Genomic DNA, 16610 nt, shown 5'->3' on the forward strand with positions numbered 1-16610 from the left:
TTTTGTTTTGAATAAATACATTGACCAGGCAGCAGGTAAATGTTTTCTACACATGGTTTATTATTAAACTTAGGCAGTCAGTGATATTTTGTGATGTTGTGTAGGTTGGTGCGCTTCAGTGCTTCTGTTGCATGGTACTTGCATTTTCACAACCTCAGCAGAGGATGAAAGTTTGTTTTTGTGGTGGATTTCCCTTGGTTTATTTATACTGCATTTACAGCCCATGATTAGCTATGACTTGAGCACCCACTCCTCTGTAATGTGCTGTGTGACTGTCAGTGCGAAAAATATCCATTGGCTGCCTGTGAGTGTATTGGATTGCATTCCTATCAAGTGCAGGTTGTTATGGTGGGCTGAGGATCATACACAATTAGATTCCAAAATATGGTTGCATAAAGAGGAAAAAGGCATATACACAGTATATTACTACAACTCAACCTTGAGATAGTTATTTCTGGTTACCCTTAAATTAAACTTTTGCAAAATATGGTCATAGTTGCATACTAAAATGTCTGTAGTACATAGCTATAAGGCTATGATACAAGAACAAACAAGAATATTCATTTATTCAGAATTTTTATTTATTTGCACAAAGCTTTACAGCACCTTTAAGCAAAAGGTTCCCTAAAATTAATGCACAGTCATCTGAACAGACTGCAGAAACAGTTCCTTTTTTAAGTTTCAGGATGACAGGAAATGCAAGCTACTATTACCATTTTTGCATGATGTTTCTAAATGTTGTGGTTGGGTTTGACCATTTATTGTGTTCAGAATGGAAACTATATTTTCTAATGTCAAAAAGTAGATCATGTATGTACTGTATACTCAATGCACATTATTTCTTATTTGCCACTACCCTCTGAATACGGATGATCATTTATTCAGAAACATTAAAAAAAAATCTGTGTTGCAAGGCTGACAGCAAATGAGGAAATAGGAAGGTTCAATGGGGAACTCTTGTTTTTCAGCATCGCAGCCGTGTGCATGCTTCAAAACCAGCTTTGCAGGTGTATCATCTCCAGTGTTGAAGTCACCCTGCTTAGAGGGTCCACCATGTCTAGCGTTCAATCCCTGCTGCTGGGTGCACTGGATGAGCTGGAGGAGAAGGATGTGAAAAGGTTCAAGTGGAACCTGAGCCACAACGTTCCGGAGGGCTTCAGGCACATTCCCAGGGGCCAGCTGGAGAAGCAGGATGTGATGGATGTTGTTGACCTGGTGGTGGACAGCTACGGTGGAGAAGGTGCGCTGAGGATCACGCTGCACGTTCTACAGAAGATGAACCAAAATGAGATTGCGGAAAGACTGGAAAGAGAAAAGCAGAAGGGTGAGACATTTCTGTTTCTCACATCTTAGATTGTCACTTTGCTTTTTTTTCCCCAGTACAGAACCAACTACGGCTTTCCTTTGCTTACAATCAGCAAGCTGGGGACCATTCTTTGCTGTATAAACTTTGGTTGACTCATCTCAAACACGTACAAATCATACAGTCATACATCGTACTGGTTTTTTCTGCTGGTTGTTATGTCAGAATCATCATATGTCATCATTGTCGTTGAAAGGTACTATATATATATATATATATATATATATATATATATATATTTCATGAAGCAGACTTTGCTCTAAATTTTATTTGTTTTCAGTTTACGTGATATTCTCAATCCCTTCTTTCTCTTGCCCACTCAAGTTCCAGAGTTCTGCCAAATACCAAGGGAACAGCGTGGATCCAGTGACTCTGGTGAGCTGACTATTCTTCAGAGGATTCTAAATGATCAGTCTAAGCTATTTGCTCTGTTAAAGATGCAATCTGTTGTGATCTTTTGCAGTATATTTCGAAATGGAACCATCCTCTGTAGAAACATTGCATTTCATGTTTCATTTTAGAGTCAAGCATACCGATTTACTGTAGACTTTGGACTGTCAAAGCTGTTAGCTGTTGGCTGAGTTTGTTTTTCATGATGCCTCTTCTTTTCAGTCTCCTTTTCCCTGGAAAGGGTCCAAGATACAGTTAAATCCAGCCTGAGGAAAAAATTTGAATTTGTATATGAGGGCATAGCAAAGCGAGGAAACCAAGTGCCTCTCAAAAACATTTATACTGAGATGTATATTACAGAGGGTGAGACTGAAGGCATCAACAATGAGCATGAGGTGAGGCAGATCGAAACAGCATCCAAGAAACATGCCCCGCAAGACACTTTAGTCAGTTACAATGACATTTTTAGAGCCTTACCTCATCAAAAAACACCGATAAGGACAGTGCTGACAAAGGGCATTGCTGGCATTGGGAAAACATTCTCTGTGCAAAAGTTTATCCTTGACTGGGCAGAGGCAAAAGCAAATGAGGATATTGACCTAATATTTGTACTTCCTTTCCGCAAACTAAATTTGATAATGGATGAGCAGTACAGCCTTCAAGGGCTTGTTCATTATTTTCATCCCGAGATGAAAGAGATTGAAAGCTTTGAGTCCAATGGCTGCAGGGTTCTGTTCATTTTCGACGGTTTGGATGAGAGTCGTCTTCTCCTCGACTTCGAGCACAACCAGAACTGGTATGATATTAAAGGGACAACATCGGTGGACATTTTACTGACAAACCTCATTGTGGGGAACCTGTGTCACTCTGCTTTCGTCTGGATCACCACACGACCAGCTGCAGCCAATCGTATCCCTCCTGAGTACATTCAGCAGGTGACGGAAGTGCGGGGCTTCAATGATCTGCAAAAGGAGGATTACTTCAGGAAGAAGGTTCCTGATCAGAGTGTGGCTGACAGCATTATCAGACACATAAAGTCAGCCAGGAGCCTCTACATTATGTGTCACATACCAATCTTCTGCTGGATTGCAGCCACTGTTCTTGAGCGAATGTTGGGGCATTCAGACAGCAGTGATACTCCTAAAACTCTGACCCAGCTGTACACACATTTCCTGTTAATTGTGTTGGCTAAAAAAGGTCCCTCGTTCCCCAGGGGAAAGGATGGCGATAGGACATCCCTCTCTGATAAAGAAATCATCCTAAAATTAGGGGATCTGGCTCTGCAACACCTGCAAAAGGGCAACCTCATATTCTACGAAGAGGACCTGAGAGAGTGTGGCATCAGTGTCAGCGAAGTTGCCGAGTACTCTGGGCTGATCACAGAAATCTACGACGAGGCCTCAGAGGTGAACCGAGTGAAAATGTTCCGCTTCATCCATCTGAGCATCCAGGAATATCTCGCTGCTTTGTTTGTGTTCCTCTCATTCCGACATGGCAACAGAAATCCACTTGACCAAACCATCAAAGGCAAATTTACCAGGTTCATGAAGAGAGAATCTTTGTATGACTTACACAAGATTGCAGTAGACAAAGCCCTACAAAGCAAAAATGGACACCTGGATCTCTTCCTCCGCTTTCTTCTTGGCCTCTCGATGGACTCCATTCAGACACTCTTACGAGGTCTAACAGCACAACCACTCGTCACAGACTCACAGAGTGCTCAGGAGACAGCCAGATACATTAAGAAACTGATAAAGAAGAAATCCTCTCCGGAGAGAGTGATCAATCTCTTCCACTGTTTGAATGAGCTTAACGACAGCTCGCTGGTTCAGGAAATAAAGACTTTCCTCAGCCAAGGAAATATCCCTAGTGGCCAGCTGTCATCAGTGCAGTGCTCTGCTCTGGCCTATGTTTTGCTAATGTCAGAAGAGGAACTTGGGGTGCTTGACCTGAAGCAGTATAAGACATCGCACAAAGGTCTTATGAGGCTGCTGCCAGTTGTTAAGTACTCCAGAGGAGCTGTGTAAGTACTACTTCCTTCCAAATTCCTCTACTTTTCTAATCTAACGATATACAACAGTAACGTATAATCAAGTATAATCATGTATCATGTCCATTTTCTTCTGAGTGGTTCTAAGATCATGTATGCTCTTCCCCAGTTCTCCTCAGCTGATTGTGCCAGTTCAATATGTTTATTATTTATACTTTATTTTCATGTATTTCGTACCTCTGCACAGACTGGATGGGTGTAACCTCTCTCTGGAGTGCTGTGAAGTGTTGGCTTCAGCTATCAGCTCGGGCCCCTCTGACCTGAGAGAGCTGGACCTGAGTAACAATGATCTGAGAAACACAGGGGTGAAGCTGCTCTCTGCTGGACTGGGGAACTCGTACTGCAAATTACAGGCGCTGAGGTATAGTGACACTGAGGTTTGGTAGAGAAACTATTAGCACAAGCTATTTTGTTCATTTTTTCAATCGTATTCATACATTTCAAACTTGATTCGAGTTTTGCTCTTTGATTAAATAGGTGAGAACATTTACCGCTCAGTTTAAGATTTTGTGTTCATGGTTATGAACTATCTGTCAATATTTTGAAAATGTATGAGAGAGAATATGTCCTCTAAAGACTAAAAACAATTAATGAAGTGAACAGATCTTTTTAGTGTTTTCAAAAATAGTAAGCCTTTTATACATAAAATAAAATTCATATTCAGACTGATAACTTTTGTCAATTTCTTAGAATGTAAACCAATCCATTCTGTAAACAAGGTTGGCATTATTAGGGCTCCAGATCTTTTTGTCCTTGTAAGCAAGGTTATTACACCACTAAATCCAACAAAAGATAGTGAACTGTATACCTAACTACTAGTGGTATGCCTCATTCTGCTGAGTTCACTAGTTATATTTAGTAAAATCATGTCATGTTTTTTAGATTAACCAATTTATATTATGATTTAATTACTGTCTCCTTCCTGTGCAGGCTGGATGGGTGTAACATCTCTCTGGAGTGCTGTGAAGTGCTGGCCTCAGCCATCAGCTCAGAGCCAACTGACCTTAGAGAGCTGGACCTGAGTAACAATGATCTGGGAAACGCAGGGGTGAAGCTGCTCTCTGCTGGACTGGGGACTCCTCAATGCAGATTAAAAGTGCTGAGGTGGTGCATCATAGTACATTATGTGCAAATTAATTTTAGAACAGAAAAGAAATATATGTTGTATATATTGGGTTTTGGGGAGTAACAGAATACAAGTAATGGTGCACATTGACAACATACTACAATATTACTAATACGTTTGCAATTTTCAGTAGAATACTTTTATGAAGACCTTAAAATTAATTGTTAAAATATCCATAATACTGATTTATCTCCTTTTCATTGACAGTCATGAAATCCATCCTGACAATGGACTAGGCACTGGAATGAACAGCATTTATTTTTTTAATGATGGCTTAGAAATTAGTGTCCATATTGGTTAAAGCCTATTTTCCTGGCCTATGGATAAATTATACCATGTCCAGAGTAAACTACTAAATGCTACGAACTGTAATTCAATATGTAGTAATTATAAACATAGTGGCACCTTTTTTATTAGTCTTTGAACACCAAGAAACCATCTATAGAATATAAGAAAATATTCTATCTTTTCCCGGCACAAATGATAATGTTTATTTTTGGAATCTAACTCTATTATAGAGGAAATGAGCTGCACTTAAGCTTGGTACAGTTGCTACTGTGGCTTCAAGGTATGAAACTTTATCAAATGGTGATAATATACAGACTGCACACTCAAATACATAAAGATACCTGAAAACAGAATAAGTAAATAAAATGCCTTTACATTTAGACAAAATAACTTGCAGTTGTGTCAAGGCATTTTTTTTAGCTTTCACAGTTAATGCTATTTCCATGCTGATTTTTCAGGATTTATGTTAAAAGAATAGGCTATTCACTAAACTGTTTTAATAATATATTGCATTTTTAAGTCCTACAATGACATATGACAACTTTATTTAAGAACACAAAAAGCCAGTGATTTCACAGAAGCCAGTTTTGCCTATTCACTGAAAGCCCTGAGGTTTACAAAACAATGCATGTGTGAGTGAGACAGGGTTAAGCTGTATGTGTCACGCCCAAGGCTTGAGACTTAATAGATAATAATCATAGATTTACAACAACTGGATGAGACAGAACTTACAAAGCCTCAATTTCACGTATTATACATTTAAACAGAAGGGTGAGCAAACGTTTTTAGATACTTTGAACAACAAAATGGAATATGACTCACTGCTACGCAGAAAAAAAGCAATGGAATCTGTGTTCTGCATCAGAACACAGTTCAGAAGTAACCCTTCCAAATGCGCAGATTAAAAGCCTGGTGGGGCACTGCTGTTGCACCCTAGAGCAAGGTAATTACCCTGTATTTCTTCAGCACAATATCCATCATTAGTAATGGATAATATATGGAAAAATAAGCTATGTATCTGATAAGGATGCCACAGCATTCCTAACATCCTCCGGCTCTTTTGTGTCTGATGGCTAAAGCTAAGCACGGTTGGGCTTGGTTAGTACTTGGATGGGAGGCCACGTGGGGAAAAAGGAAAAACAGGTAGCAGCTGGAAATGGTGTTGGTTGTGCCAGTAGATGGCAGTCTTCTCTCTGGACCTAATGGGAGACCAATGCCCCACTGTAATGATGGGGACAATGTGCTGTAGGAGGAGTTGTCTTTTGGATTAGATGTTAAACTGAAGTCCTGACCCTCTGTGGTCATCCCATGGCACTTCTTGAATCTGCCCTAATGTAATTGGCTGAATATTTCCCTCCCTCTCCATCTCAACTGAGTGTTCTTGTTCAGAATAGCCATTGTGCATCACCCAGGTGGCTGCTACACATTAGTGGTGGTTGAAGTGAGCCCCCCCCACCCTTCACTGTAAAATCCCTTGAGAACCTTAAAAGGCCAAAAAATGCTATTTAAATGTAATCCATTATTATTGTTATATCTTCTTTCATAGGCTGGCTGGGTGTGGCATCACCTGTGACTGCTGTGGAAATCTGGCCTCAACGGCGCTCTCAATTTCTTCAAACCTCAGAGAGCTGGACCTGAGTGACAATGACCTGCAGGATGCAGGGGTAAAGCTGCTCTCCCCTGCACTGGGGAATCCACACTGCGAACTGGAGAAGCTGAGGTGAGTGCTCGGTGAGTAAGCGCAAAGCGGCGGGAAAGAGTCACAGACTGAGTGCACACACGTGTTCTTCCCCTGTGTAGCCTGTCGCTGTGTGGGGTCAGAGATGACGGATGCTGGCACCTGACCTCAGCGCTCCGGTCAAACCCCTCGCATCTGAGAGAACTGGATCTCAGCTACAATTACCCAGACGAGTCAGCGCTGGCTCTGCTCAGCACAGTGCAGGCAGATCCCAGCCACAGCCTCCAGACACTGCTGTAAGTGCTAAAAGGGGGGATTCGTAATTGAAAGGTTGCTGGTTCAACTCCCCGCTGGGGCACAGCTGCTGTACCCTTGGGCAAGGTGCTTTACCCACAATTGCCTCTGTAAATAAAATTGTAATCTGTGTAAGTCGTTCTGGATAAGAGCGTCTGCTAAATGACAGGAATGTAATGTAAAAGGGGCCTTGGTTGTACTTTTGTCTCTACACACATGTGTATGTATCATTGCAATAACTTCTTGTTTCTGTGCCATAGTGTTGACTACAATGGAGGCTGCAGGAAGAGACAAAGGCTGCTGAAATGTAAGAATTTCAATGAAATACAAATGAGGATGCAAAGAAAAGATGAATCAGCATCTGAATATTTTAAAATGCATCACACTATTCAGATTCCCCCACATGAGAACATACAGCAATGCCATGCTTATCCTGAGACTATAACTGCTAGCACTGATGAAAAATGACATGTGCTACTCCCTTCACCACTACTACTGCGGCTGTTGCTGTTATACTATCACTGTAACTACTAACGCTAATAGTACTGCTACTGATAATTATAGTAATAAAAATAAGAAGTTGTGTTTTTTCTTTACTCTCGTCTGTAGATGCATGTGCCCTCACAGTGGATCCGAACACTGTTTACAGAGAGCTGTGTCTCTCTGACGGGGGTAGAAAAATTACGCGTAGCGATGAAGAGCAGCCACACCCTGACCACCCCGAGCGATTTAATGATGTGTGCCAAGCGCTCTGCAGAGAGGGTCTGTCTGGTCGCTGTTACTGGGAGACCGATTGGACTACACATCTGGGCTGTATAGGGGTTGCATATAAAGGAATTGGCAGGAAAGGAAAGGGCAGGGAATGTTGCCTGGGACTGAATGACAAATCCTGGAGCCTGGATTTGATTAATGGCTCTTACTTTGCGTGGCACAACAACAAACGGACCCTAATGTTTGCCCGCTCTCGCCTGGCCCACAGAGTAGGTATGTATCTGGACTGGCCAGCTGGCACGCTGTCCTTTTACAGCGTCTCCTCTGACACACTGTCGCTCCTGTACACCTTCCACGCCACATTCACAGAGCCCTTGTATCTGACCTTGTGGATATACCATGGCACCTCAGTGTCACTGTGCCGGCCCGAGTAGCTACCTGTTCCTGGGGACCATCCCGTTTTAATGTTCTGGAGCAAACACATTTTTGGCCTACCTCTGTTTTTGTTTTATTTTTTTTTAACAAACAGAGCAACCAGATCAGTCTGTAGTATAGTGTGTGTGTGTGTGTGGGGGGGGGGGGGGGGCATGGTATATGTGTGTATGTGTGTGTGTGTGTGTGGGGGGGGGGGTCAGTTCTTATTGTCAGTTCTATTTAAATTATGAAACTAAACTGTAAGATGATTTAGACTGTTTTGTGACAGCTTGCATTAATTTAATTAAAATGGATCGCATCAACAAACTGTGAGTTCCCTGTCACTTTATTCATTGTTGTTGGGACTGTATTTTAAAGGGTTTTTCTCTAAAATAATTTCACCCAGGGAAAATGTTTGGTTAGTTAATTCACACAAAGACTGAGTTTTACAAATAACTTATTTTTCAGAGAGTTCATGAATAAATGTCAAGCTCCAAATAGATATACATGTTAATCACAAGGTAATGATATTCATCCAGAGAATGACCACTGCTGCCCTCTCATAAAACCACAGCAACCTTGTAGGGCCAATCAAAATGTCTCAACACAGACTTGGACAGTGAGCCAGTATATATTTCTTATTTGATAGAAAGCTTAAAAGAGAGCGTGCCCAGCAATAATTTTGACACTAACCAATCACTGCACCATTGCCACCATGATACTGCCATGAAGACAACCCTGAGAGACGTAAGTGAAAGGACTGTCTGGCAGGGTAGGCAAGGTACCGACAAAGCTGCTTGTGCTGTCTCGCTCACCCGGTGGGTAAGTCCACGCCTAGGAATCCTGCCGGTGGGGCGCGACTAGAATTTGGATGAAGTGATTCACACATGTCGGTGGGTACACCTCCGCCCGGGAACGGAATGCCTGAGAACAATTGCCACGAGATGTGTGAGTGTGTACGTGACAGAGAGGGAGGGGTGACACAGGTGACGCCAAACACTCAAACACCTTTCAAAGCGCTCGTTTGGAGAGGCAGAGACAAGGCACAGACAGGGCTGCAGAAGCAGTGCGGACACTGTGAAGGCAGCAAAGAGGAAAAAGAGGACAGAAAGAAGAAGAAACCAAACCTTAAAAATTTAAGGAGAGTGACTGCATTAAGTTCCTCACATCTAGGTGAGTTTGTTCTTCTTTTTGCTTTACATGAAAGAATATGAATTTGCAGAGGAGACTTTGACAAATTTGTCAGATATGTAACAGCTGTGAATGCTGGGATTGGGAGCTTTTCAAGTCTTCTGAAAAGGGAAAGCTATTTGATAGATGAAAATCACACTCCTCCCGTCTAGGTGAGTTTATTGTTCTTTTTAGTGTAACATGAAAGAATGTGAATTGACAAAGACTTTCACAAATTTGTCAGCTATGTAAAATGTGAATGCTATGACAGACAGTTGCACAAATGGTGTACAATTTGATATGTGTAAATATGAAACAAAACTGGTGCAGTTGGCTCATGTTTGAAACAGTGGAGCATTATTTGTACTAGAGACCAGAGACAGCAGTGCACAACTTTAGTATTAGTTCTGATAGAACTGATGATACTATTTTCATAAATAGGCTCGAACTGTTTAGATTGGGAGATGAAATGCTTTGACTAGCAGCAGTAGATTTTGAGTTTCACTTTGGAGGAGCTGGGAAAAAACACACTACACATACTTTGTACATGAAGAACAGTATGTACAAATGTCTGCATTGAATGCATGAAGGCAAATACTCAGGTGTACAGAACTGAAAATTTCATATTTGTACAGCAAATTGGCATATGTGCGTATGTGCGAGAGATAGAGAGTGGGTGTGTGTGTGTGTGCCTGCACATCAGTTAGGCAGAATGCTGTAAGACAGGCCTGACAAGGTGTGGCAGTACAGTATTCACATGGCCAAAGGAGAGCAAAAGGGTTAGAAATACTGAGAGAGACTGATACCCCAGGAATTTCATCTTGGAGTATATGCAAACACACACCTATAAGCACACATACTCTGTCACATCTTACACATGACTAAACAGTACTAAGATTTTTCCTTTAAAAATGCCTAACAAGGGTTGTTTAGCACAGATGGGTTGAGTTTAATTCACACTGATTTAATTGATTTTACTTACTACTAATTTATACGGTAGATAGCACACTCCAATGTTCCGGTATATACTATGCTGAATGTATGGTAATACTACAGCTTGTTATATACTGAGATGGTAACAGACAAGACAGAGATCCCTGTGCATCTGCATGTTTGTCATAACACAGAGATGGAGATAAAGATGTCACATGGTGGAGAAGGGGAAATGTGTCTGCTACAAAGAACAGCAAAAGTTGCCATTTTCCCCAGTATCACAACTCCACAGTGCTACAACCTCACAGTACCATGGTTCTACCATACTACAACTTCAGAGTGTTATGACACAACCATACTACAACTCCACACTGCTACATCTCCACAGTGCTATGACTCCACAGCTTAACAGTACATTGATTGCACAGTACAGTAACTCCACCATACTGCAAGTCCAGACTGACGTAACTTCAGAGTGCCATCTCCATGCTACTGCACAGGGGGAGGCATTGTAGCATAGGGGTAAGGAGCAGGACTGGTAACCGAAAGGTTGCCAGTTCGATTTCCCCGCTGGGGCACTGCTGCTGTACCGTTGAACAAGGTGCTTAACCCACAATCACCTCAGGAAATATCCAGCTGTATAAATGGATAACATGTAAAATTGTAACCTATGTAAGTCGCTCTAGATAACTGCATCTGCTAAATGACAACAGTGTAACGTAATGCATATGTCCACATCGTTGTAACTGCACAGTGCTAGTATGACAACTGGGGTGTTATAGCTCTATAATGTCGTAGCTGCAAGTATCAATGTACCGTTACAACTCCACAGCGCTACGACTCTACAATGTCACAACACATGAGTATGTGAACACAACAGTGCAAATTACTCTCACTCACACTCAGCTGACCAGGTGGGAAAGTAGCATATTCAGCAGCATATTGGCTGGGTCTGAACATATGCTGCCACCTGCCTTTGAGATGAATGCATTCTGCGAACGTGAGAGGAATGTATGGGTGTATGACAGACCTGGGAAGAGTGATCACACAGGACACACACCACATTCATCACACAGCACAGGAACATGAAAAGTGGTATGCAACAGCATGGGCAAGGCTGGATTAGGAGATATTAAGAGAAAGAACAATACATTCCCAGATGAGAGATCATTACAAAGCAGCCATTATTTCTTCATCCTTGATTAATGTCCTAAAACAGTTTCAGATTAACCCAATTAAGATGTATCATGTTAATAACATCTGTTAGACCGCACATGCATCAGGGATACAATTTTAAAAAAATTATTTCGCTCCAGCTGTATGCTACCCTTATTGCACTTAAATTACAGTGGAACTTATACAAGCAGCATGTAATTATGTTGTCTTTAAATGCAATTACATAGTACCTACTATATAATGGCAATTATTTTGTGTTCTCCTTACACATATGCAATATATACATATAAAAGCATAACAAGGACAGTGTAACATGAGGTCAAAAATATGTAAGTGCACCCTGTAACAATAATTATGTAACAAGGATGAGACTCTTTGGATACATTGTGTAACAAGGAATGTGTAAGAAAGGCCAGTTCCAAAGAGTAAATACCCCTGTGTGATAAGATTCAGTTCAAATGGGTAAGAACTGTCCATTGCAGTGGTAGTTAGGTATCTACTGAGCAAATACACATGAACAGGTATGGCATTGATCCATTGAGTGACAAAGTTACATAACGGGTGTGGCAAAGCCTTACAGTTTACAATACCAGGGCAGTTCTTCAGTACTTACAGAGAAAGAACATTTAGGTACCAAGTAAGCTCAAACACACCAAGCCATTGCAAATGTACCTATGACACAGTAAGTACACTAGATGTCTAACACCTTATGGTATCAGGGCAGCTCTGCAGCCCTTACAAATCATGTGCACATTGGTACAGAATGCCCAGCTTTGCCTTTTTGGAGTATGACAAAGTAAGTACAGATTATGTTATAATAAGTGTTGTGGTAGAACCCTATGGGCTCATTGCGTACTATGTTGTTGATGCAGGTAATTTTGCACTCATTTTTAATATATCCTTGCAAGTTCTGTCATACGAATAAAGTTACCCATTTGAACTGAAACTTGTTACATGAGGGTATTTACCGTTTGGACCAGACCTTTATAAAACAGTCCGTATTACACAGGTGTACTTTCCCAATGAATGTCATCTTTGTTACTTGCATAATTGACCTCTTTCTTGTTACACGGACATCGTTACATTTTTATACATGCCATCACTCTTGCATGTGTAAGTGCAGCACAAAATAACTGGAATTGCCATGTAGGTACGTGTTATTGCATATACAGATAACAGCGTGATCACATGAGGCTTACATAGGTTATTCCACTATAATTTCAGTGGAATAAGGGCAGTGTGTTGTAAAGCTGGACTGTTGTTTCTAGTTTTCACCCACTGTAATTGTGTTTATACAAATTATCAGTGGGGCTTGACAGTATTTACTAAATTCCTTTCAAATTCTTGAATAAGTACTGAAAATGAACCATTTGGAAAATTTGATTGGGTTTACTAGATATACATGCTGGGCAACCAACCAAACGTATTCTTTGAGTTCTCTGTTTTTCATGTGCTCTTCAGGTTGTCAGCAGGATTGTGCTGTAGTTGTGTGGTGATTTCTCCCTCTTTGTTGCAGATATGTCCCAGGAGTGGAGCAACTTCCCCTCCGGCTCCCCTGAGCTCCGCCTGGTTCTCCTGGGCACAATTGGTTGCGGGAAGACCCTGTCTGGCGACACTCTGCTGGGGGAGCGGTCCTTACCCTCTGACGTCAGCTCCGCCAGAGCCTGCCGGCGGAGGCAGGGCCTCTCGGAGGGCCGGCAGCTGACCCTGGTGGAGGCCCCCCGCTGGTACTGGAGCGGGGGAGAGGTGGAGGCCAGCGTGAGGAAGGAGACAGAGAGAGCGCTCAGTCTGACTGCCCCGGGGCCCCATGCCTTCCTCATCCTCATTCCCGTGGGCGAGTTCACGGAAGTCGAGCGGCTGGTACCAGGGGAGATTGAGCAGGTGTTCGGGAAGGGGGCCCTGAGGCACTCCCTAGTGCTGTTCACCTGCGGGGACTATCTCATGGGGAAGGGGGGCAAGGAGTACCTGGCAGGGGAGGACCCAGGGCTCAGAAAGGTGGTGGAACAGTGCGGGGGCAGGTACCATATCTTCAACAACCGCAGGCCTCAAGACAGGGAGCAGGTCAGGACACTACTGGAAAAGGTGAGAAGCCACTTGAGGAAGGAAACAGATGTGGTAATGACCATGCTGATAATGTTATTTATCATTATGTCTTGATGTTCTCTCTCACAAGCACACATTGGTAGCACATGTGAGGATGTGGTTTGTGTCATTTCTACTCATTAAACACAGAGTTAATGTTTTTTGTATCATCTATGCTTCACTTCTCTTCTCAGCTGGAGAACATGGTGCAGGAAAATGGGGGCTGCTATCTCCCGAATGCCCAGCAGAGGGTGGTAGAGGGGAGAGCGGGGAAGACAGAGAGGGAAATGAATGAAAGATACAACTCAAACTCAGAGGCACAAAGAAACAGAGGAATGACAGAGAGGGACGGGCCGTCTCCTGCAGAGAGAGAGGAGATGGAGGAGACAGTGACAGTGAGTCACATGGCCAATGGGCTACAGGCACACCGACCACGGCAACAGTCACCTCCACAAACGTTACCACAACCACAGACACCACCACAGACCACCGACTCACCGCTGAGGAGGACCCCCAGTTTCCGTCTGTCCACAGGTATGAAGAAAAGACATTAAATCAGTGGCATTTAGCAGACGCTCGTATCCAGAGGGTCTTACAGGGGTTACAGTTTTAATATTAAAAGTCACCCATTTATACAGTTGGATATTTACTGAGGCAATTCTGGGTTAATTACCTGGCCCAAGGGTACAACAGCAGTGTCCCAGCAGGGAATCAAACCGGCAACCTTTCAGCTACAAGTCCTGCTCCTTACTACTATGTCACACTGCTGCCCTGTGGCAGTAAGAGCAGACTGCTTTAAAACAGGTGACAGGAATTATTCAAGGAGCAACAAAAAACTGAGGGAATTACCATGAAAATCGGTATCATATTATTTATGACTTGGACCAATCATAATGTTTTGCTTTTGAGAGCAATGTCAGTTGATTGGCTCACATGAAGCAGTGATTGACAGCATGTGGTAGCTCCACCCACAACTGGCTCTGTGAAGCCGTGTCCTTTACTAAGAGGAAGCATAAAGTTATTGCTCTTTTCATGTCTGCTGAAAATGGAATAATAAGTGAACATCCAGTGACTGGTTTCATGGTTCAAATACAAGACACTTCTTCTTTCTTGTTTAGATAATTTTCGTTTAGATGACCTGAGAACTTACAGAGAGTTTTGCTTCAGATTCTGAATCTGAATCTCGCACTCCTTCATTCCTTTCCTTGTCTGTCTTTTCCTGTTCGTACTTAGCTCTCTCTCTTTCTCTTTCTCTCTCTCTGATTACCCACCGACAGCTCTTGACTCATTCTCTCCAATTGTATCTCTCTACCGTTTAATGTTCCTGTTTCTGGCTTTGTCTCAGTCTCAGGCTCTGTGGGAGTAATGCCTGTGCAAGCCTGACCCTCCTCTCTGTGGCAATATCAAAATGCAGACAAATGCAGTGTCAAAATGAACTTTTACTTCATGAAATGCTTTACATTATCAGTTCAGTTTTAAAATGTCAAAAATAAACAATAGAATGCAGTGCATCAATCTCTGTAGATTTCCCCCCCCAACACATTCGGTACATTTGAAATATTCTGCATTCACTCTTTGTATGTCAACAGATGGTGCTATTCTCTCCCAGTTGCTCTCAGAGGAGAAACCTAGCCAGAATTTTGTCAATACACGTAAGTGACCTCTTTGTCTGTGCCCCTGCATCTTGTCTTCCTGTATCTCTCCACATTCCTGCACACCCCTTCCATCTTATTTTTTTCTTTTGAGCAAAGATCTATAAAATTCTAGCACCTCAATTTTCTCAAGAACTGCAAAAACACACATTAAATGACATATTCTGAAAGAATGTAATATTCATGGTCATGATGTTGCTAACTGTATGATTCCATCTTCATATGTTTCTCTCTTTCTCTTATGATCCCAGTCTTCCACCCTATCTCTCCCTCCTCAGAGAACCCCACCTCTCCCTCTCTTACCCCCATCTCCCAAGCCTCTAACTCTCCCTCTCCCCCCTCCTCACACCCCTCCTCACTCCCCTCCACAGTCCCCTCCTCACTCCCCTCCACAGTCCCCTCCACAGTCCCCTCCTCACTCCCCTCCTCAGTCCCCTCCCCACTCCCCTCCTCACTCCCCTCCACAGTCCCCTCCACAGTCCCCTCCTCACTCCCCTCCTCAGTCCCCTCCTCACTCCCCTCCACAGTCCCCTCCACAGTCCCCTCCTCACTCCCATCCTCACTCCCCTCCTCACTCCCCTCCTCACTCCCCTCCACAATCCCCTCCTCACTCCCATCCTCACTCCCCTCCACAGTCCCCTCCTCACTCCCATCCTCACTCCCCTCCACAGTCCCCTCCTCAGTCCCCTCCCCACTCCCCTCCTCAGTCCCCTCCACAGTCCCCTCCTCACTCCCCTCCACACTCCCCTCCACAGTCCCCTCCTCACTCCCCTCCCCACTCCCCTCCTCACTCCCCTCCACAGTCCCCTCCTCACTCCCCTCCACACTCCCCTCCACAGTCCCCCCCTCACTCCCCTCCTCAGTCCTCCCCTCAGTCCTTTCCTCACTCCCCTCCCCACTCCCATCCTCACTCCCCTCCACAGTCCCCTCCTCAGTCCCCTCCCCACTCCCCTCCTCAGTCCCCTCCACAGTCCCCTCCTCACTCCCCTCCCCACTCCCCTCCCCGTCTTCTCTGTCCCCGGAGCTAAGGCTGGTGCTGCTGGGTCGAACAGGGGTGGGGAAGAGTACGGTGGGGAACACCATCCTGGGCCGGGAGGAGTTTGTGTCCCGGGCTGACAGCGGGGTGCCCGTCACTCAGGAGTGTGAGAAGAAGAAGGGCACAGCGGCTGGGAGACGGGTCAGTCACCAGTTCTCGTTCAGTCATGTGAAACACCTTAGCTTATTCAAACAACAAACCATCTTCATTTCACAGTTTTCAAAGATGAAAGAAAGTGTATAAATAT

The 16610-nt window shown here is 43.5% G+C and overlaps 2 protein-coding genes across 2 annotated transcripts in view; both read left to right on the forward strand.

The window, feature by feature from the left end:
* The first annotated feature begins 1053 nt into the window (after window positions 1-1053).
* LOC118775077 (NACHT, LRR and PYD domains-containing protein 12-like) lies at window positions 1054-8334 on the forward strand. Its single transcript, XM_036524829.1, has 9 exons — window positions 1054-1316; window positions 1529-1548; window positions 2009-3776; window positions 3991-4164; window positions 4734-4907; window positions 6764-6937; window positions 7018-7191; window positions 7450-7496; window positions 7799-8334. The coding sequence occupies exons 1-9, from the start codon at window positions 1054-1056 to the stop codon at window positions 8332-8334; spliced, it is 3330 nt and encodes a 1109-aa protein (XP_036380722.1).
* Window positions 8335-9353: 1019 nt separating this feature from the next.
* Window positions 9354-16610, forward strand: part of LOC118775159 — an 8976-nt gene continuing 1719 nt past the window's right edge. The window contains exons 1-8 of the mRNA XM_036524950.1: window positions 9354-9487; window positions 13110-13675; window positions 13870-14209; window positions 15265-15327; window positions 15579-15643; window positions 15795-16081; window positions 16167-16201; window positions 16287-16504. Of these exons, the coding sequence (XP_036380843.1) occupies window positions 13112-13675; window positions 13870-14209; window positions 15265-15327; window positions 15579-15643; window positions 15795-16081; window positions 16167-16201; window positions 16287-16504 (1572 nt within the window). The 5' untranslated portion in view covers window positions 9354-9487; window positions 13110-13111. The remainder of the gene's footprint in view (window positions 9488-13109; window positions 13676-13869; window positions 14210-15264; window positions 15328-15578; window positions 15644-15794; window positions 16082-16166; window positions 16202-16286; window positions 16505-16610) is intronic.

Source organism: Megalops cyprinoides, chromosome 1 (assembly GCF_013368585.1).
Source record: "Megalops cyprinoides isolate fMegCyp1 chromosome 1, fMegCyp1.pri, whole genome shotgun sequence".
Lineage (NCBI taxonomy): Eukaryota > Metazoa > Chordata > Actinopteri > Elopiformes > Megalopidae > Megalops > Megalops cyprinoides.

Bases quoted from the DNA above. Each gene is read 5' to 3' on its own strand.
- LOC118775077 (XM_036524829.1), top strand. From the start codon at position 1,054: ATGTCTAGCGTTCAATCCCTGCTGCTGGGTGCACTGGATGAGCTGGAG. The intron at 1,317-1,528 runs GCAGAAGGGTGA...TTGTTATGTCAG, and splicing joins GAAAGACTGGAAAGAGAAAA to AATCATCATATGTCATCATT. The intron at 6,938-7,017 runs GTGAGTGCTCGG...TCCCCTGTGTAG, and splicing joins TGCGAACTGGAGAAGCTGAG to CCTGTCGCTGTGTGGGGTCA.